Source organism: Mobula hypostoma, chromosome 2, assembly GCF_963921235.1.
Source record: "Mobula hypostoma chromosome 2, sMobHyp1.1, whole genome shotgun sequence".
NCBI classification, from domain to species: Eukaryota; Metazoa; Chordata; class Chondrichthyes; order Myliobatiformes; family Myliobatidae; genus Mobula; species Mobula hypostoma.
The window spans coordinates 51,389,765-51,412,620 of NC_086098.1; the positions used below are offsets into that span (position 1 = coordinate 51,389,765).

The following is a 22,856-nucleotide window of genomic DNA, read 5'->3' on the forward strand; positions in this document are numbered from 1 at the left end:
GTGTCACTGCATGGTGTGGAAACGGCATTGCAGCAGACAGGAAGCCTCTACAACAGGTACTGTTGGTACGACCCTTCCCACCATCAAGAATGTATGTATAGAAAGGTGCTGGAAAAGGGCCAGTTACTTCATGAAGGATCCCACCCACCCTGCTCATGGACTGTTTGCCCCGTTCCCATCAGGGAGCAGACTTGGTAGCATCCATGTCAAGACCACCAGACTCAAAAAGACAGATACTTTCCCCAAGCAGTAAGGCTGATCAACACCTCCACCCACTAACGCATGCCCAACCCACCTCTACTTTGTTTTTCCTGTCAGTTGCCTTATGTCTAGTGTCACTTTATGGACATACAATCAATCTATGGATATAAGGTATCTTATATATTTACATTAATTGTGTTTTATTGTTATTGTGTGCTTTATCTTTTGTGTTTTTTTTGTGCTGTATCAGATTCAGTAGATAATAGATACTTCATTGATCCCAAGGGAAATTACAGTGTCACAGTAGCATTACAAGTGCACAGGTATACAAATATTAGAAGAGAAGTATGAAAGAATAAGTATAAGTTACTTCAAGGAGTCTATCAAGTTGGGTTCATCACTTCCCCAGCTATCGGGTATTATAGAGCCTAATGGCCAGGGGTAAGAATGACCTGTTTGGAACAGCATAGTTATCTCAGTCTATTACTGAAAGTGCTCCTCTGTTCAGCCATGGTAGTATGCGGAGGGTGAGAAATATTTATGCTCGTGTATAGGAAATTGAAATTTAACAGTCTTCAATCTTTATTTCACATTTTGAACATTTAGAATATCTTGCCATTGATTTCACATTAGTGAGTTGTGTATTGTTTGTGAGAATGAAATGTTTATTTAAGATGGCAATTTCAGGAGGATTCTTTGGTTGTTTTGGTAATTGTTAGCATATACATATAAGGAGAATACAATTATAGGTGAGCAATGAACTGTCTTGTGTTATTTTTTTAAAGAAGTCACATGAATGAAGGTTGCAGCGTAACACTTCGTTTTCTACTGTGCTCGACATATAACGCACTATCCAGCAAGAAGGTTGCATCTCAGGACTTAATTTAGTTTAAGGCCATCAATGTATGAATTAATTTAACCATAAGACTTAGGAGCAGAATTAGGTCATTTGGCCCATCGAGTCTGCTCCGCCATTCAATTGGGCATTGATTATAATGTGCTTACAGCAGGTAGACCAGGAATGAAATGCTATTTTATTGTGATGTTCCAGGCACAGTTATTCACATTTTAGAATAAATATACTTAATATAGTTTACAAGTAGTTTCTCAAATATATACTTTTGAACAGAGTAAGTACATTCTGTATCCATAATCTTTTTAATATATCATGCAATATGTCTTTAATTTCTGCATTCTGCAAATTACAATATTAATATAATAGCAATAGAGCATTTTCTTATTAAATGTGAATCCCTTACAGAGTCAGAAGAGAATTAATAATGGGGAGTAAGGAAATAGCAGAGGAATTTTGCAACCACTTTTTGTCTGTCGTAAATTTACAAACGAAGACAAAATGCCCTGCCAGAAATACCAGAGAACTAGTAGACTAGCAAGAATGAAGGAATGAAGAACTGAAGAAAATAAGTATGAACAGGCATTTGAACATGAACATGGCAAATATGGATCCTTAGGGAGTGAAAGCCTGGAACTGCTAACGTGGTGGTCTATAGTTAGTGCTGGAGCAGATGCTGAAGTCTGGGTTACATGGGTTTATGAAACGAAAATCATGTTTGACTAACTTACTGGAATTCTTTGAGAATCTAGCAAATAGAATAGATGAAGAGGTGCCAGAATATATGATGCACTTGCATTTTCAGAAGGCTGTTCGTTGTTGGTGTAGTCAATGGTTAAGGGTGGTAATTTGCAAACATGGAATAAGAATTGGTTGTCAGACAAACAGGCATCACTGAACGTTAATGTGCTACTGGTGTTACAGAACACTAGGAGGGTCTTGTTAAGGATTTCAGAGGTTGTATACCTTCTGTAGTATCTCTACCACCACTGCAATGTGTATTTGTACCTCTGCTGAACAAACTGAACATTAACTTATACCTTAATTTTAAAGTCGCTGAATTTTCAGCTATTGCCACTTTAATGGCATTTACACACACTCAGAGATTCTCCTCCCCTATGGCAGCTGCAACATCAGGCCTCAATGGTGTACCTGGTAGAACATGAATACTTGTTCCAGCCAACTGATGGGGGTGTTCAAAGATATCTTCCAACTCTCACTGCTGCAGTTGGAGGTTCTCACTTGCTGCAAAAAGGCACCAATCATACCCAGTGCCCAAGAAGAGCAGAGTCAGCTGCCTCAGTGACTATTCCTCAATTGCACTCTCATCTACAGTGATTAAGTGCTTTGAGAGGTTGGTACTAGCCTGAATCAACTGCAGCCTAAGCAAAGAACTGTATCTGCTGCAATTTGCCTACCACCATAATAGGTCTACAGCAGATGCAATCCCACTGGCTCTCCACTTGGTCTTGGACTACCTGGACAACAGAAATACCTACAGTATGCTACTGTTTATTAATTACAGCTCAGCATTCAACACTATTTTACCCTCAGTACTAATCAACAAGTTGTACAACCTGGACCTTTGTATCTCTGTCTGCAGCAGGGTCCTTGAGTTCCTTATCAGGAAACCACAGTTGGTATAGATCAGGAATAACATCTTCTGGCTGACAGTCAACACCAGCACACCTCAAGGATGTGTGCTTCGCTCACTCTGGTAGTCCCCACAGTTATGACTGTGTGGCTAGGCACAGCTAAAAGGTCATGTATAAATTTGCTGATGACACAACTGCTGTTGGCAGAATCTAACGTGGTGACAAGGAAGCTTACAGGAATGATATAGATCAGGTGATTGAGCGGTGTCACACACAGCCTTGGACTCAATGTCAGTAAGACCAAGGAATTCATTGTGGACTTCAGGAAGGGGAAGTTGAGGGAATATACACCAGTCCTCCTGAGGGACCAGCATTGGGAAAGGTGAGCAGTTTCAAGTTCATGGGTGTCAACATCTCTGAAGATCTATCCTGGGCCCAACATATTGATGCAATTACAAAGAGGGCATGACAGCAGCTATATTTCATAAGGAATTTGCGGAGATTTGGTCTGTCACCAAAGTCTGAAGCAAATTTCTACAAATGTACCACAGAGAAACTTCTAACTGTTTGCATCACCACCTAGTATTGAGGGGCCACTTCACAGGATCTGAAAAAGCTGCAGAAGATCGTAAACTCAGCTAGCTCCATCATGGGCATGATCCTCCCCAGCTTTAAGGACACCTTCAAAAGGCAATACCTCAAAAAGGTGGCATCCATCATTAAGAACCCTATTCACCCAGGACAAGCTGTCCTCTCATTGCTGGCATCAGGGAGAAGGTACAGGAGCTTAAAGACATACACTCAACATTTCATGAACAGCTTCTTCCCCTCTGCTATCAGATTTCTGAATGGATAGTGAAACAACCTTGAGATTTGTCTCCTAACAGAAGGAGACCAAAACAACCAAAGTAGTTTAGCAATTATTTTTGGACTTTCTGTCTGCCACACAGCGATTTTGCAAACATGGTCATCTAATCTTATTTAATAATTGCAATTGAATTTACTTAACCGTTAACCCACAAACAATTGTTCTACTTACTCACCTCAGGGAGCTTCAGAATTAAAGTGATCAGAGCCTGGACACTGAAGTTGCTGGCCCAGGAAACCCTCTGAGACTAGTTGATTTATCTTGCAAGTAGGCTCAGAAGATTTTGTTGCAGCAGTGTTAGTGGCATAATGCCACAAAAATATACACTATTCTTTCAAAATTCTGTCTGTTACAAAAACATGAATCTGTTGTGAATCTGTTCAGAACACTCTCCAATGCTAGCATATTTTTTCTTAGATAATATGCCGAAACTGCTCACAATACACCAAATGTGGTCTGGCCAATGCCTTACAAATCCTCATCGTTACATCCTTGCTTTTGTATTCTAGTATTCTCAAAATTAATGCTGACAATGCATTTGTCTTCCTCACCATTGGCTCAACCTGCAAACCAGCCTTTAGGGAATCCTGCACAAGGATTCCTGAGGCCCTTTGCACCTCTGATTTTTGAATTTTCTCCCCATTTAGAAAGTAGTCTACACTTTTATTCCTTCTACCAAAGTGCTTGACCATGCACTTCCCTACACTGTATTCCATCTGCCATTTATTTACCCATTTTCCAAATCTTTTTGAGTCCTTCTGCAGAGTCCCTGCTTCCTCAGGACTATTTGCCCCCCACTCATCTTCGTATCATCCATAATTTTGGCCATAAAACCATTAATTCCGTCAAAAACATATAATGTGAAAAGAAGCAGTCCCAACACCAATCCTTGCAGCACAGCACTAGTTACAGGTAGCCAACCAGAAAAGGCTCTCTTTGATTCCCACTCTTCGCATTCTGGCCGTCAGCCAATCTTCTACCCATGCTGGTGTCTTTCCTGTAATACCATGGGCTTTTATCTTGTTAAGCAGCTTCATGTGCAGCACCTCGTTGAAGGCGAAAATTCGAGAAAACAACATCCACTGATCCTCATTTGTCTCCCCTGCCTGTTATTTCCTCATAGAATTCCAACAGATTTGTCAGGCAACATTTCCCTTTAAGGAAACCATGTTGACTTTGGCCTGCTTTATTACGTGCCTCCAAGTACCTCAAAACCTTATACTTAATAATGGACTCCAACATCTTCCCAGCTACTGAAGTCAGGCTAATTGGCGTATAATTTCTTCTGCATCCTTCTCTTCTTAAGGAATGGACTGATATTTGCAGTTTTCCAGTACTGGAACCATTCCAGAATGTAGTGATACTTGGAAGATCATTACTAATGGCAGCACAATCTCTTCAGCCACCTCTTTCAGAACCCTAGGGTGTAGAGGGCTATGGGTAACCGGAGGTAATTTCTAAGTAAGTACATGTTCGGCACAGCATTGTGGACCAAAGGGCCTGTATTGTGCTGTAGGTTTTCTGTGTTTTTATGTTAGTCCATCTGGTCCAGGTGATTTATCTACCTTCAGACTTTCCATCTTCCCAAGCATCACCTCCTTAGTAATATACAGTTACTACTGCCCCATCACAAACTCAAATTTCTAGCATGCTGCTAGTATCATCCACAGTGAAGACTAATGCAAACTAGTTTGTCTGCCATTTCTATGTCCCCCATTACTACCTCTGCAACATCATTTTCCAGTTGTCCAATATTGAGTCTTGCCTCTCGCCTCTCTCTTACTCGCCTCCGCCTGTTCTCACCAAAGCCTGACTACTCTAACACTGTCCACTCCAACAATGACACATCCATTTACACCTTTGCTTCTCTTTGCTGGTCTTTGCCTAATAGATCATTATGATTGCTACTCACCAAATAATCCCGAAAGAGCCCAAACTCTTTATAAACCTCCTATCACCTTCCCCAACTGGTGACGGTGGGCAATGATTGGAGTCTGCTGAACAGTCCTGAAAGGCCCCAAGTTATTTTTAAACCTCATGCTGCTTCAGCCAAACAAGTGACGAGTCGTGATAACTGCAGCTGACTGCAAATATTTGGGCGCCTAGTAGCTCTCCTTCGCGCTGTCATACTGACCTGTCCTCAGCCTTCTCAATTACAAAGGAGAGGCCTACGTCTACTTGAGCAGTTTCTTATCCAGTGGTATTGAATTTTCAAGCTTCAGGTAATTCACATCCCTTTCTTTACTTCCACTTACTTGCCACCTAGTTTTCTTCCTTTTTCTCCCTTTCCTCCTCTCACCTATTTACATCTGCCCATTATCCCTTCCCCAATGGGTGCCACCTATCACCTACCAACCTCTCTCCCACCTCCCTTCATACTGCTTTATATGGGCAATCATTCCTTTTCCGTTTCATTTCTAATGCAAGGCCTTGTGTTTTGCCTGGTGTGTCCATTTGAATTACTGCTTCAGTCAAATGATTGATTCATATTGTACTGACAAAAACTAAAATTAAAACATGAAGAAAATTTGATTACATTAGGGTTTAGCCTTTCTGTTTACCCTTCTAGGGCTCTGTTTATGCAGCTACTTCATTGTCTCTCTCTTTTGAAAGGGAATCTGTGAAAGGATCAGGCAATAAATATAATCACATTTGTTTTTTTAATTATACAACTTGAATGTCAAATAAATACAGAAATTGCTGTAAATGCTCAACCAGCTGGGCTGAAAGAGAAACAGACTTACTGTTTCAGGGCAAAGGTATGTAGCATAGATGGTGGACGTTTCAACGTCCTATACCCTACCTTGCTCTATGGAGTTGTCAGAAGTAACTATTTACTATTTATCCCCATTTCCAGCAAATATTTCCTTTAAAAGTATCTATTCAGATAAATTTCAAAAGCTACTAATTAAATCTGATATTGCCACGTTTCCAGACAGTGTGTTCTGGAGCATTCCAATTTGGTTCATGAAACAAGTCTCTTTTTCTATTGGTTTCTCTGTCAATTATTTCAAATCTGTTCCTCTTAGTTATCAGTTCTCATTTCAGTGGAATCTTTCCCCTTTTCTACGCAAGGCCCCTATTAATTTTGAACAAATCAAATAATCATTTAATTCTTTGCTTTAAACCCACCTCCTCTAGTTCTGTCCAAGTAGATGAATTCCAATGTTGAAATGAGCAAAGGAGTTCTGAGGTAAATGTTTTCACAAGCATTGTGAATGTATGATTTTATTATATATTAAAGTTTATAAAAATATAACTGCATCACCTGATTTTAATTTTATTGTAATATTTTCTGATTCAATACCTTGACAAGCTGCAGAAACTGTTTGATTAGAGGTTATCCAATGCAAGTCTAAACAGGCACTGTTGCACTCCAGTAAATAACCCTGTGGCACTCCTTTACAATATCTTGTGTGTGCAAGAATCATATTCTAATGATGGAAATGTGCTGTTACAGCTTCCAGATTGACACCAAGATGTTTGTCTGTGCTGCAAACTGGGTTATGTTACCCTGCTGACATCTATTTAGACGAACAGTACAGATTTGTAAACACATTTGAGTAGACAACAATGGAATTCTGTCAATTGTTCTTCTATTCGAGGTGACATTTTGTGAAGCAAAGTGTTGAGTTTATCAGTTCAGCTCCACGATAACATATTAATCAGGAAAATTCTCAGCTCCAAGATATTTTTAAGATTTCAATTTCATGTCTGTGATTTGCTAATACTAATATCATTCATAAACTGATCAATTATAAGTTGAGTTACCAGGTGTTTAGACCCCTTTATTAGTAAGGAATTCAATCAGAATAATTATAGTAATTTAATTATATTTCAGCCCTATTTTATTGCTACTCATTGAGCTACAGGGTCATCTAATTGGAAAGATAAGTAGATTTTTTTCCAACCTAATGATACGTAAAAACCAGAAGCTAAGGATTGTTTTACATTTGTTCACATGATATGAAATGCCCACAATGTCAGTATTCAGCATTCATCCCCGAATTGCCCCTGAACTGAGGAGGCAATCGCAAGTCAACTAGGTTTGGAGTCACAGTTAGGCCAGAAGAGGTAAGCACAGATTTTCTTCTGTGGAGAGCAGCAGTAAACCAGATGCATTTTTACAGCAATCCAGAAGCATTGCCATTACTAACTCTAGATTTATTTTAGTGCTTGTATTTAAACTCCTTGATGAGATTCAAACTCAGGTCTCTGGATCAAGACTCCAGAACTCTTAACAGGTGGTTCAATACTTCAACCACAAAGCTTCCCGGCCCTGTGGCCTTGGATGATTTGTATTCTTATCCTACCCCATTCATTATTGGAGCATGTCTGTCTTTACAACTGTCTTCCCACTGTAGATTATATCATGGAAAATTACATGGTTACATTTATGAATCTAAACACACAAAATTTATGACATTCCAAACGCCATTGTTTAGAAATATGAGGCATTAAAGCTGAAATATACTAAGTACTTCAACACAGTAAAATTAACTTTCTTTAAAGTGGTGGCACTCCTGAACCAGGTCAGTCGTACAATGCAAGAGGATAGGTCCTGCCGAATGATTCAGCTGTGATTTGCTGGCCATGTAGTCAGGATGGGTTAAACCCAACGATGTTTCCGCTGGTTGAATGGAGCAGTAATGAGTTATAGGATGGAAGATGATGAGAGGGGAAAAAAAAGGTAAAGTGCTCTACCTAATCCCACTGTTTCTAATAGTATATATTGTTCTTAATCAGGAGTTGACAGGTCCCAGCATTTTTGTATACTTGGTGTTGTATGTCAGTCATAGGAATGATGAGTTGATAACTACTAGTTCTAATACATTGGCCGCAAGCCTAGAGTAACATTAATAAATTTAGAGCACATTTTCTGTCCTAAATTATCATAATGGCCAAGATAAATACACAGCAGAAATCAGGCTGCATGGAGAACAGTGACATTAAGTAGCACAAAATGACAGTAAAATCCCAGTGCATAATATTAAATGAGTTACAAAATTGATGTTATTTATTGTGTAATTGCACTACTTAGTGAAAAGTAGTTGCCAAATCACTGCAGCTAGTGGTTAATGATGCTTGAAAATTCTGTTCTTCCAGGTATGATACAATTACCAATCAGTGGGAAACAGTGGCTCCTCTTCCCAAGGCTGTGCATTCTGCAGCTGCAAGCGTGTGCGGAGGCAAAATCTACGTGTTTGGAGGTGTGAATGAGTCAGGACGGGCAGCTGGTGTTCTGCAATCATATGTCCTTCAAACAAACACATGGACTTTCATTGAATCTCCTATGATAGGTAAAGTAGCAATTACCCTAGAAAAGGACATTGTATTATTATGACATACAGTAAAAGCTGCGTTATCCAGAATAGCATCAACTATATTTATTTTATAATCTGCATGAGTTGGATACACAATGAAGACAATGTTTTTGAAATTTGTCCAGGTTATATTTCCTGTGAGGAAGAATACTTGAATCTATAAAGAATTTCAGGGCAAATTTTCACATTTAAATTAATGCAGAGAATTTTTCATCATTATTCTACAAGCGTGTAAGAAATCATTAAAAGTATGAATGTGGTGAAAGTAAATTATAGCGAATAAGTGCACTAAAACCCAAAGTATTTTTTGTTCTATATTAGAAGATAATAGGCAGTTGGCAGTTCTTGTTGATGAGCAACATTCCCCACCTCTGGTGGGGGGGGTCCTGCCGTGCCCTTTTTCAGGGCAGCTCGTCCACCTTTGGTCCCCACCTGGCGCTCAGCCCTCGCCTGTGGCTCCAAGTAGCTGTAACACGTGCGGTGGCAGACGGGCCAAACCAGGTGAGGATAGCTGACGGGTCTTCAACCCTCGGTGAGGTAGGGGATCTGCCTGTCCCAGCATGTGAAGTCTGGCCCTGGCAGATTGAGTGGAGGAGACTGAACGGTCAAGAAGGCGGGCCAGCAGGCATGGTGGAGCACTAAGAGCACGACAAGGCACTTAGACATCCTGGTCATCCACTGCAAGAGATGGTGATCTCTTTAAACTCACCTGGCAGAAGGCAAAGGCAAACCACTGCTGTAACTTGCCAAGTACATGATTTCCCAATATGTCAGAGCGGCGTGGAGGGAAATCGTCCACCAACTGGAAATTCCAGATGCGACCTAACGACGACGAAACCCTTTATATATTTTAACCATAAAGTTGTTCTTAGTGGTTACTGAAAGGTGAGAATGTAACAACTTTGTGCAAGTTAGAAAGTACTCATCTGGATCAGGGGAATCACTATCTTTATTAGAAATAATAAAGCAGCAAGCCAAATTCTTTTATTAATATTTCACATGAACACCAATGAGTGTTAGCATGCTAATTATTATCCCTTATCATCCTGTTCAATCAAAAGTCGTACTTCATCCAAATGGATATGATTAACTGCTGTATCAGCTTAATATGGGTTAGTATTACTATTTTTTAAATATTCTATCATTATGATTAATGTATTAAGGAAATATTGTTTATTTACTCAGAATTTTAATTGAGTCTTGACTTTATTTATTTATATGCTACATCTGAAGGAGGGCTGCAAATTTGCCGTTGAATTTCCCCCTGTGATCAGCTCTTGTGTTTGGCTAGTGTGAGAGGATATCCTGTATGGAGAGGAGAGGGGCACTTTCAAAAAGAACAAATCTAAAGGATGTATTAGTCACGTCACATTTATGTATGAGAGGACATCTCTGTTCTGTGCCTTCCCAATGCAATAGAGTAGGAAATTGACTATGTGGACAGTCAATGATTCATAACCCAGAGTTCGATTGTTTCTCATACAGGTGCTACACTTCAACCTAGAAAAAAGTGATAGTACAGTCACCTATTAATAGTTTCAATGTCGGAAATTTAAATGTTACCTTACGATTGGGTCAGAGAAGCTAGGAAGTGATTTAAGACTGGACATTAAGGAATTGTTGTTATTCTTTTACTGGATGTGGCGGAAGGTGGTGTTGAGGGGCTTCTGGTGATAACATTGTGCTTAGGGAGAATGATGATTCAAACCCAGCAGCGAAGGAACAATGAACAGCGTGAGGACTCACAGAGGAACCTACCATTTGCTTACTGCCTTTGTCTTCCTTCATGGCAGAGGTCATCCATTTGATAGTTTGATTTCAAAGTTATCCTTGAGGAGGAACTGCAGTACTTTTTGGTGATGGTGTAACCAAAATATCTCAACAGTGGAAAGAGTGAATATTTAGAGTGGACAATTTGACAATCAAGTGGGCTACTTCTTCTGGATCCTATTGAACATTAAATGTTGTTGGAATAGCAGTCATTCAGGCAAATTAGTATGTTCCACCATACACTTCTTCATATATGGGAATATATAAGACTTTCTGCTGAACTGCTTGTAACAGGCTACACAGTCCTTGACCTTTGTTAGAATATCCGTAAGTTTGCATTTTGTCAGTAATGACCACTCGCACATCTACTGTAATACATTGCTTTGAGAGGCTGGCAATGTCTGGAATTAACTCCAGCTTAAGCAAGGGCCTGGATCCATTGCAGTTCATTCTAACCACAACAGGTCTACAGATTATGCAATCTCACTGGGTCTCCACTCTGCTTTGGAGCATCTATATAACAGCAAAGCAGATATCAGGCTGCTGTTATTGATGTTGGTGTTCAACCCCATTATTAATCAACAAGCATCAAAACCTGTGCCTCTGTTACTCCTCCTGCAACTGAATTTTCCACTTCCTTATCAGTGCGGATCAGTAAAAACATCTCCAACTCACTCCAACAGATGCATGTTAAGGATGTGTTCTTTGTCCACTGCTCCACTCTCTCTCCACCCATTGAACGTGTGGCTAAGCACAGCTCAAACACCATCTGCATATAAAGTCATATACCATTCTTGTAGGAGAAATTTCAAATGATGACAAGGTGGTATATGGGAGAGAGAGAGTTTGGCTGGTTGAGTGGTCTCATGATGACAACCTCGCATTCAACATCACCAAGACCAAGGAATTGATGTGAACTTCAGGAAAGATAATCAGGAGAACACACACCAATCCTCATTGAAAGGTCAGCAGTGGAAAGGGTGAACAGCTTCAAGTTCCTAGGTATCAACATCTCCAAGGATCGGAGTCAAACACATTAATGCAATCATGAAGAACGCACACCAGTGCTTCTACTTCATTAGGAGCTGGAGGAGATTTGGTACTAAACCAAAGACTCTTGTAGATTTCTATAGATTTGGTGAACATTTTGACCAATTGCATCATAGACAGGTATGGAGATCACAATGCACAGGATTGCAAAGGCTGCGGAGGATTGTGGTTCCTGCCTGTCTCGTTATGTGCATGGTCCTCCCCACTGTTAAGGACATCTTCAAGAGGCAGGACCTCAAGTAGATGGCAACCATCACCAAGGATCTTCACCATCCAGAACATGTCCTCTTCTTGTTACTATCATCAGGGAGGTGGTACAGGCATCTGAGACTTATACTCAACAATTTAGGACCAGCTTCTTCCCACCCATCCCCACCATCAGATTTCTGAACAGTCCATGAACCTACATTAATCCTTTGGCACTATTTATTAGTTTTGAAGTTTCTGGGAATGTTATGTCTTTGCACTGTACTGCTGCACAACACCAGCATGTTAATGTTGACAGAAGAACGGCGCCACTTGCAGCCTGCCCAACATAACCTTCATTTGATGGAAATAATGTATTTCACTGTATGCTCAGATGTGCATGTGACAAATTAAGCTAATCTTTAAAAATATAAATACTGCTTCTGCAAAACATCGCATTTCACAACAGTGACTTAAATCTGATTCAATGTGAATGGTATGGGTCTTGATGGTAATGCAAAGAATTGAGGGAAAAGATAAAAGAAGACAGATTTTGTATTGTTTTCTCTTGATAGTCTATTACCCTATGAGTACATATCCATTTTATATCTTTGCTCCCTTGGACATTAGGCTGTGCTTGTGAGTTATTTTAAAAGCACCAATTTGTTTCCTTAATAAAAAGGAAATAAATATGTGGGTATTTTCTATTTCTCTACATACAGATAATTCCAGATCAGCATAGTTACAAAAAGATTCAATCGGGTGGGAACTTGTAGCTTGTCACTATCTCTATGGCCCTGTGTTTGTGATCACTTTGAAAGTGGGAAAGATGTTCACAAGGCCATTTGTCTGTTGGTTCAAATGCCTCATTATGAAGTTCTTCATTATTTGCAAATATCTAGAAAATAATTTGTATATTCACAATATTACTAAATATTATTAAACTGTCAAAATTCCATCAATATTATAAAGCTCTGTGATGAAAAACCAGCAAGCAAAGACATACAGATAAAAAATATAATGAACCATTCTATTAGTAGCAGATACTGTTGAGTCACATTGTCAACTGTGCAGAAAGTGAAATTACTGATCAGAGCAAAGAACTCCCGAGTACTACTCCGATATCATCCATTCTTAAATGCTGGCACTAGACAGGATGATCAGTTTCTGATATTCCTTTGTCTCATTTCCTACGAGTTGTAATAAAAAAACATAGACTGTAAAGAGAGTGACTGGATATTTGTTGATTTGCCACAAAGTCCCCACATGCACATCGCAAGAGGTCTCTTACATTCCACTGTTATGTTTGTGCTTATTCCTCTAATTCCATCCCACAAGTACAGAACTGGTTCAGACTTTGCACTAGTTGGGACATGGTCAATGAGGTTAAAATGGAATATAAAAATGACACAAAAGCGGCCATTTTTAAAGGCACGATAAAGGGCACATGAAGTACTTGCTTCAGGCAAAAGGCCTTTGATTATGGGAATCCTGCTCCATTTAAACCAAAAGTAAGTTTTTGGCCTATAGTAATTGTACTTAAAGAGAATTAACCATGATATAACATGAGTCACAGATTCAACAACCAGTGGCACTCTACTGTGATCAGGTGTTCACAACTCATCACTTATTACTGTCTTTCTACTGAGACATGATTTATCATTAGTTTGTTTCAATGGATTTATTGGCTACGTGAGTTTCATTGCTGTTAGTCTGATAGAGCACACTTGTTATTTTTACAGTTGTGGAAATTACATGGTTCAATTAGAAATGCATTAGGAAAACAACTCAGCAGATTATCAAGAAATTGCATTCATAATTATTTACACTATAATTTTATTTTGTAATGGCTGTATCTGGATTACTAACAGGAAGTTAAGTGTTGTATTTATTTTGTTCCATTAACAGATAACAAGTACGCTCCTGCAGTCACACTCAATGGTTTTGTCTTTATTCTTGGAGGTGCCTATGCCAGAGCAACTACCATATATGATCCCGACAAAGGGAATATCAAAGCGGGGCCAAACATGAATCACTCCAGACAATTCTGCAGGTACGAATAATCAAACAGTATGTTTTATATATAACTCAATAGAAGCAAAGCTATTCAGTTGGAAAACTGAATATCCCTTTTATCCCTTTCAATAAAGTGAGTCAGACAACAAAGAAATTTTGGAAATTTGAGTTAGTTCTCTATCACAGTTAAACTATTTTAAGTTTAGAAGAAATACTGTAATTTGCACATGAATATTTCAAATGGTAAACACCACCATCACAGCTCCTCCTCCCACTTCAAATAGCCACTGATTTCCCCAATAATTTTTTATTGTTAACTTCTCTGAGATGCTCCAGTTTCACAGATGAAATAAATGTTTGGCAGCCATATCAGAACCAAACATCATCAAAGAGGAAACAACAAAGTCCCTAAGTCAAGGTGCAACCTTCACAGATACTAACATGGAGTTGACTGAAAGTCAGCACATAAATTTTATAAAGGCAACATTTTTGGCTTCCATGCCCTGCCTAGAGGCTATCATATATGATATCCAATGACTTTTCATACGATTTTACCAAAATCATATTAAATGGTCTGCGAATATACATAAGAGACATACTCATTGCCCACAAGTTGTTTGGGAGTATCTTGTCTTTACCTCAAGCTGGATCTGAAGGAGCCAACATTAAGGTTGGAGATTTGCTGGAGTTAGCATCAAGCAGGTCAGTTAATGGAAAACAGCAGGTCAGGTTAGGAAATTCAAAACTGTACAGGTGCTGGAAATCTGCAACAAAAATGGAAAATGCTGGAAATATCAGCAGGTCAGACAATATCTGTGGAAAGATGAACATAACAGTTAACATTTGTGAATATGGAATTGGCAGGCATGATGTCATTGGTATCGCAGAAGTGTGGCTGAAAATGGATCAGAGCTGGGAGCAATGATACATATCTCATTTTGCCTCCAGGGGTAGTGGTACAGGGAGATACATTAGGGACTCTTAGACAAGCACATGGATGATAGAAGAATAAAAGGCTTTGTGAGAGAGAAGGATTAGATTGATCTTCGAGCAGGTTAAAAGTTGGCGTAGCATCGTGGCCAAAGGGGCTGTACTGTGCTATAGTGTCCTATGAATGACACGATTAGATCTGAGAAAGATGGCAGACTGGGTAGCAGAGAAATATGAGTGTAACCATACAAATATCTTTGGAAAAGTGAATACATATTGCAGGTAGGATGAGGAGATATAGCTATGTAATCGTTGCTGATGTGGTTCTGGTACTCTGGGATGTGTCAGGGTTAGCAGTAAACAAATGGATCAGCTTTTAATTTATTTTTACTGTTGAGCGTTCAGAGTTTAAACCCTGCACTATGCCATTGTTAGTTATGTGGTGCCTTTGAAAACAGAGGCTCAAGGCTGCTAATTATACATAGTAAGAAAAACAACAGAAGTGCAATGAAGTGGATAAGCGAGTGATTCATTTAGTTTGAACTGTTAAATTTGTGGGTTAACTAAGTGATGTATTTTACTGAGATGTAAGGGACCACTTCTTAAATAAACTTGTGCAGTGCAAACCTCCCCTGCTGTGTGAAATACCTGATTACATATAATGTCCTACACATGATTGCCCATCCACTGTTAATTACAATGTGATTTGTAAAAAGCTGCCAGGGCAGTTATATTTTAGAGGGTGTTTTTGTTTTTTTTTGTGATACAATTTTGCAGAATATTTGTTTGGCTATATTAAGAAGTATTGTTACCAAATAACAAAAAGAGCTTTGAAAGGGTGTTTGAAACTTCTGCCCGCTGAAAATGAGGAATTAGCAGCTGTCAAACAATGGCAGAGACTGCCCCCTGGTGCTGTTGCCATGGCTATGTCATTGTGCAATTAATATCAGAGCCAGTTCTGTCATTGTCACATATCCTCTTCCTTTACTCGGGAATGGAAGGCAGAAGGCATCTCCTCTTGTCTCCTCAACTGTACATAGACCACAGATGTCCTTCCAACTGCCCCTAGCTCCAATGCTACTGCTCTCTATTGAGGGCTGGGTTGACACAAACTCTAGCTGGACAGGCCTGGACAGGTGATTCTATCCCTTAGAAATTGTGCTTTTAATGCAAATAAACCATTAATCGTCAGTATCTTTTCTCTAATTATTGAAGTCAGTTCTGCATAATAAAACATTTTATATGGTTCCAAGAAATCATTTTGACATCCTGAACATTGTTTTACATGTTATCTTCTCCAAGAAGAATTAGCTCAATTCTCAAGGTTTTTTTCTTGTAGAATCCACTTTGACTGGTAGGTAGCAGGTACATGTAATTGAGCAATATGAACCCTTTAGATAAAATATTGAAGTGCTTCTTTCTATGATTAATGGGCCAGAAACACCAGCCTTGGCATTGAACATTAGCACACTAGTGCATTGTAGTGGAGAAATATTAGTTGTCCCTGGACTCCTTCCCTGAGTAACCAGATAGTTTCATATGTTTCTAAGCTGAGTGGCTAAATGCTTCTCATAATGAATCTCTTAGCATTACACCAGCTAGTCCTGCCCCATTCATTTGAATGGGACCACCACTCTTCAGTGGCACAGAGGTAAGTGCTTATTTTTAATTTAACTCTTTCAGATAATTTTGTTGCTTTTAAAGATTTGTTAAACACTTGTGGATTTGAGGGTTGATTAAGCTGGCTGTCAAATCTTTCAGTGATGTTTTGGGGACAAGTAGCCTTTGTTGTATTGTTGGAGGCCCTGCAAGAAGCTAGAACCAGGAAAGAAAGAAAGACTGCCTGGATATTGGAAGGTCTCCACATGCTCCATGGGATTCGAAATAAATTTAATATATGTATTTGTTTCTTTCCCCAAAGGATCAACATCTTTATCATCGGAGCACCTATATATACAACCCTATCTTTTGTAAATAAGGGCGCCAAATATTCAAAAATGTATCACATTTATTCTTTAAATTGTAAGTAATTTTTTCAAGTGGAATACAGCTAAAGATTTCATTATTCCAACGATCCATACTTAAATACGAATCCGATTTCCAAGTAACTGCTATAGCCTCTTTGGCAATGCAATTTTTATAAATTCTTTCTGATATTTATCCAATTTCCATTTATTTGATTTTCAACTTTTGAATCGATTTGACCCCCAAGAGGATACATGGGGCCAAACCTAGCTGGTATAGGGACTTGCCCATAATTGACCTACATATATTTGCCGTGGATGTGGAGAGCCTGTCTTGTTTTTCTCTTTTTTCTTTTCTTTTAGGTAGGGGTATGTATCAGGGGGAAGGGTTAAGGGGAGGGGGGAGGGTAGATATTATTCTATGTAATCAATAATATCTGCTTTCTATGCCCAATTTTTGGATATTCTGGTTTGAACCTCCTGATTCAAATCAAATTAAAATTGGGCATAGAAAGCAAAATACTGAGAAACATGAAGGAAGCAAAGAAAAGATTACCGACAATTAAGATCTGCAGAAAGGGACTCAACGTTGGTAAAAAAAAAATTCCAGTGCCAGCTATTATGCTTGGCAGTGCATAAGATTTAATAGCTCTCTTAGAATATAAGCAACATGTTAAAGGCAGGTAATGTAAAATTGTTAAAGTTACAAATTTAAATATTTTGTGATTCGTTGGCAATTTTGCTGATATAAAGTTTTATTGCAGCAACACACACAGAATGCTGGAGGAACTCAGCAAGCCAGACAGCTTCTATGGAAAAGAATAAATGGTCGATGTTTAGGACCAAGACCCTTCATCAGGACTGGAGAGAAGTTACGGTTAGAGCAAGAAGGTGGGGGAGAGGAGGTAGAAGTACAAGGTTGTAGATGATAGGTGAAACAGGGAGGGGGGGGTGAAGTAAAGAGCTGGAAAGCTGATAGGTGAAAGAGATAAAGGACTAGAGAAGGAGGAGAAATTTTATTGTCTTGCTAGATATTATATTTGAACTAAAATATTTGTAATTTTGTGCCATATCCAAGTCTTGATTGATTCAAGTTTAGACTTATACAACTATAAAATCAAGGTGTTCTGCTGAAGAGTAGATCTGCTATACAATTGATCCACTAAAACGGGAAAGGTTAAGGGGTATAAGTGTTTCATTAATTATCAAAGAAAAGGATATAGTATATTATTCTAGAGGTCTGAGGGCTTTAGTGTTGCATTAACACAATGGTGAATGGTTCAGAAGGATGAATTTGTGCTTTTTACTTTTGAAATCTACTGTTTGCAAATATAAAGTAGTACATTTTTAGTAAATTTTGGATCACATATTCATCAATCCCAATTTCAATAATTTCAGATGGCATAAACGTCATCAAGTTGTTACTTAATAGTACCTTACAAACCAAATGGCTGTCAAAGATAGAGGCTGAAATATTTTTGAGTGTAATTGCTTAGTGTACAGTAAATGTGCCACTTCCGTTTAATAAGGTTATTAACAGAAAACGTGAAATGGAAAAAGTACTTTTCAAAATAATTAAGTAATGTGAAAAGTCATTTAAAATTTTTAATTTGTAAAAGGGATCTCTTTTTGTATTTATAAAAAGAATTGTCTTTTAATTACACGGTGAAAATGTTGAGCAGACTGCATAGGATATGAGCATGCTCTGGCAAAGCCAGAATTCATTATACATTTTTAAATGCCATGAAATGTTCATGGTAAGCTGATCACTGTTTTTCTTCTCCTTCCCTGTCTTTCTACTTCCTCTCTTCTGGAAAGCCAATGACTACACTGTAGTGTCTGCTGCAGTCTGATCAGATTGCCTTAACGATGAGTCCTGAGCAATCTGAGTCTCCACAAGTGACAACAGCATTAACCTGCCCTGCCTGCCACAAGAAAAATCACTGTACATTTATTAAAAGCAGACTGCTTGAGTACAGTAAGTGAATGACATCATGTTTGCCTAGAGAAACTGCAGGTTTCAATATGAGAACAAGCTGTTCAGACCCACTATATCGACTCAAGCTTAGAGCCAGTGAAATAACTGGGATGGGTGGTGCAAGATCAACATAATTAATGAGTAGCACTGGAAGCCAGAAATGTATAATGCTGGGCCGGTATTCAAAGGAAACTAGGATTATTCATTCACATGTAATCACAGGGCATCCACCAGACAACCAATACCTATGCTAAAGTAACCCCTTCAAAATCAGGACCCCCATAATACATGCAGCTGAGTCTCAAAGTTAATTGGACCCAGGGTCGAATGAACAACTAGAATTGCAATACTACTCTTGGAATCTCCTCTGTTAGCTTCCTCACAAATGGAGGAGCTAGATTTTAATCAATCAGGAAATTCCTGCAGCAGTTGGTTGACCTCCACCACCTCCTGTAAATTCAAAGCTTTCATGATAAATTCCACTGATGATCTAATTCCTTTACTGAATTACAGGTACAATGCAGGCAATCTGGTCAATTTCATCGTGCAATCACCATCATGCTTTGTACTAGCTTTTTTTAAAGGAGCTTTGTAAGATCTGTCACTATCACAATGCTTCATATAATTTAAAAAAAAACAATCTTTTACCATGTTTCATCATTTTTGATAATACTGAGAACAAGGAAAAAGAGGCTAGCATCTTTCGTAAATTCACCACTGCGTGAAATGTGAAGCTTTGAATACAATATTCATAGGCAGGGTAACTCCATCTGCTTTCTGTCTCAATCCAATTGTATTACTCTTCTCAGCACAGCATGTTACTTACAGTATATTATCACTAGTCTGCAGTAGACTTCAAAACTAATGTTCTTATGTAACTATAAAACATTAAGTCCCCAAATAAAAATATCCCTTTTCATGGTTAAAGGCACCTTGCAGAAGGCTTCCAGCAGTCCTCAATCAGAGATTGGGATAGAGAGTCCCTGTTAAATTTCCATGAGTCACTTTGACTTTGAATTTGTCTTATCACTGCACTGATACAGTTTTCTGTAGATACACATATAATAGAATTGATCATTTTACAGCAGCATTGAACCATTGTCACTCACTATGGACTTAGTTATCTTTTCAGGACATCTGATCTGCAGCTGCTTTGGTATTTAAAGATTCTCAATGCTTTAACAGACAAGTAATACATATCATTAATATCTTCTTTTCCTGATGTGTTGATGACCACATCTGATCCTGTTAATAGTTTAATGACTGCAGCAGTAAAGCATGTGGGGCAAACTGAAAGTACGTTCTGTGACGTGAAATCTGCTAGGTGTTGTTATTAGTCTTACATTGGTAGTTTTTTTTCGATATTTATTAGAATCTGCTATCTTTTATTTATAGACATCTACTTTCCGTGCAAAAGACTTTGTTTTGCTCAGTCATTTCACTATGCCCAAATGCTACAATTGTTTTCATGGAGTAGATTTAGATTGGAAATACAAAATGAATTCCATGTCTAGATGTGTTCGTATCTTGAAAACAATTTAATATTCAGCCAGAGATTTAACTTAACACACACCATATATTTTGTTTTCGCTATGTATTTGAATTATTTCAATTTAATATCTATTTTCAGAACATTCAATTCCTTAAGTAGTACATGAATGGTTAAATAGTAAAAGACAAGAGAATACACAATGATTGGCAGAATACAAAAGTGCTGTTCTTCAGAAATCTGCATTTGATCTTTAGTTTCTCCAACCATTGGAATAAAGGCCACAAAGTTTGGAGGCAAACCATTGTTTGCATAAGCCACCTGCAGTGGGCTTCGGCTTTGCTGTGCATTTGTAATATGCATTACACCAGACATAGGAGAGCCATAAGAAATAGGAGTGGATGTAGGCCATCTGGCCCTTCGAGCCTACTCTGCCATTCTGTAAGATCATGGTTGATTTGGCTGTAGGCTCAGCTCTATCTACCTGCCTTTCCCCTTAACCCTCAATTACCCTGCCATGCAAAAATCTATCTAACTGTGTCTTAAGTATATATAAGAGAACTCCATAGATTCACTACTCTGTGAGAAAAGCAGTTCCTCCTCATATCCATCCTAAATCTACTGTGATGGTATTGGGTTAGATGACCACGAAGTTCTGAACTCAAATGAAGATCTTAAGTCCCATTAAATTTAGATAGCTACGGGTACCCTCACTGAAGGGAGGTTATACTGCAATGATCTTCGCTTCAAAGACTAGTTGTCTCCCCTTCCTACCAAAAGGGAGGTACTTTCAGCTAACTAAGTAGTTTAATGTAATTTAATTTTACACAGTTCATTTATTTTTAGTGATATATGTTTAAATCCAGGATAAATTCTTAAAATACATTTAAGACTTGGAAGCTCACAATCTTAAAAAAAATTTCCAAATTACAAATTACTCTTTAAAGAAAATATTTTGTAAACACAGATACAATTCCTAAAAGCTGAAAAGACACACCATTGAGCTGCAGACAAATGAATCGTCCATTGCAGAAATCAAAGGCAGAGGAATGGATGCTAGTTCATCCCTATTTCTGTCATTCTTCTTGATATTCTTGGACCATTCCTAGTAAACCTAAATATTCTCTCCATTTATATGGTTTTTCTGCCACACAGGTGATTTCACATGTATACGATATTTTTCAGATACCTTTTTCCACAAATGGTTGAAAAGCTTCTGGAGACATAGATCCCAGGTACCCATAATTAAAACTGTGAAGCTGGCTCTCTGAGCATTTAAACCTCCCATCTATTAACAGTTTGGCTATTTGATGTGCTAAGTAATAGTATCCATGTGGTCTGCAAGTTTCCTTGAAGTAAATAATGAAGCCACGTTGTGGGGTTTGAAACAAACACAATTAAATAATGCCATTGTGGACCAGCATCCTATCTTCTATAGACAGATGTCCTTTTAACTTCAAACTGATTATCGCTTGCCATTTACAGTACTTGCACCACGACAACGGGCTGATCACCCTCCCCGTCCAGTGGCTCAGAGATATCCTTGACCACTGCACCTGGTAGGCAACACACCACCCAGAAGTCCCATTTACAGCCACAGAAGCTTCTGTCTATTTCCTTTATCATGGAATTCCCCACCATGATAACATGGTATTTTTTTTCTTGCCCTCCTGTTCAGTAAAGCAACTCATGGTGCTATGACCTTGACTGCTACCTTCCCCTGATGAGCCATCTCCCCGACAATATCTACAGCTATGTCTGATTTGGATGGAGAAGACCATAGGAAAATATTGTACTACTTCCTTCTACGGCTCTGCTTGTTCATCACACATTCCCTATCTTTCCTTAGGTGTGACTAACTCATTAAATGTATTATCCCCAACATTTGTTAGCATGGCAGATGCTCTAAAGTGAAACCATACACAGCTCTAGGGCTGTCATGCAGTCTGTCAGGGACAGCAGCTGGACACACATCCTGGACATGTAGTCATCAGGAACTCTAGCAGCCTCCTGAGTTGCAGATTGCACAGGAGGAGCATGACATGGGTCTGAGCTCACCTGCCATGTCTAAAAAGCTTTGAGGAAAAAAAATAGAGACAAAAAAAAAACCTACACTCAGGTTAGCTCACCCTCCTCACCAGAGCCCACACTTAAACAACCGGCAACAATTAGTCAAGACAGTAGCCCTTTCCAAATTGCCCACTCCATTTGAATTTGACTTTTTGTTGGCTGCTGACATTTGGCCAATTAGCCAAAAACCTATTAACTAACAACTAGTTGACTTATCTCTTTTAAATTCCTACTTTTGCACAGATCCCACTCCTCCAAAGTGAAACGCACACGCAACAAGACTTTTTCTTTTCACTGCCACCTGCACCCACTTACAATTCTCCAAAGTAGAACTCACAATCTTCAAAAGAAAACTCTCAGTATACTTACTCAATACTGAAAGGCAAAGAAATGGTGGAGTACATGGAGTTGGACACCCATTTCAAAATGAAGAAGTGAATCAATATGTATACATAATAATAGAATATTGGACTTTATCTCAGAGACAGTGTGATATATTCTTACGCAGAGTTTTGTCCACATACAGCCTTCAGTTTAGTCATCACACTAAAGAAAAAATGCA

General features: G+C 38.7%; 1 protein-coding gene across 7 annotated transcripts in view; it reads left to right on the forward strand.

Moving 5' to 3' along the window:
• LOC134339951 (kelch-like protein 29) overlaps positions 1 to 22,856 on the forward strand; it is a 489,081-nt gene that overhangs the window by 444,456 nt on the left and 21,769 nt on the right. For 5 of the 7 annotated variants that reach the window (XM_063036765.1, XM_063036774.1, XM_063036757.1 and 2 more), the window contains 2 exons: positions 8,624 to 8,817; positions 13,756 to 13,900. In XM_063036765.1, coding sequence (XP_062892835.1) covers positions 8,624 to 8,817; positions 13,756 to 13,900 — 339 coding nt within the window. Of the gene's footprint in view, positions 1 to 8,623; positions 8,818 to 13,755; positions 13,901 to 16,714; positions 17,113 to 18,575; positions 18,736 to 22,856 lie in introns of those variants that run through there. The other 2 variants (XR_010016467.1, XM_063036789.1) reach the window with 2 other exon arrangements.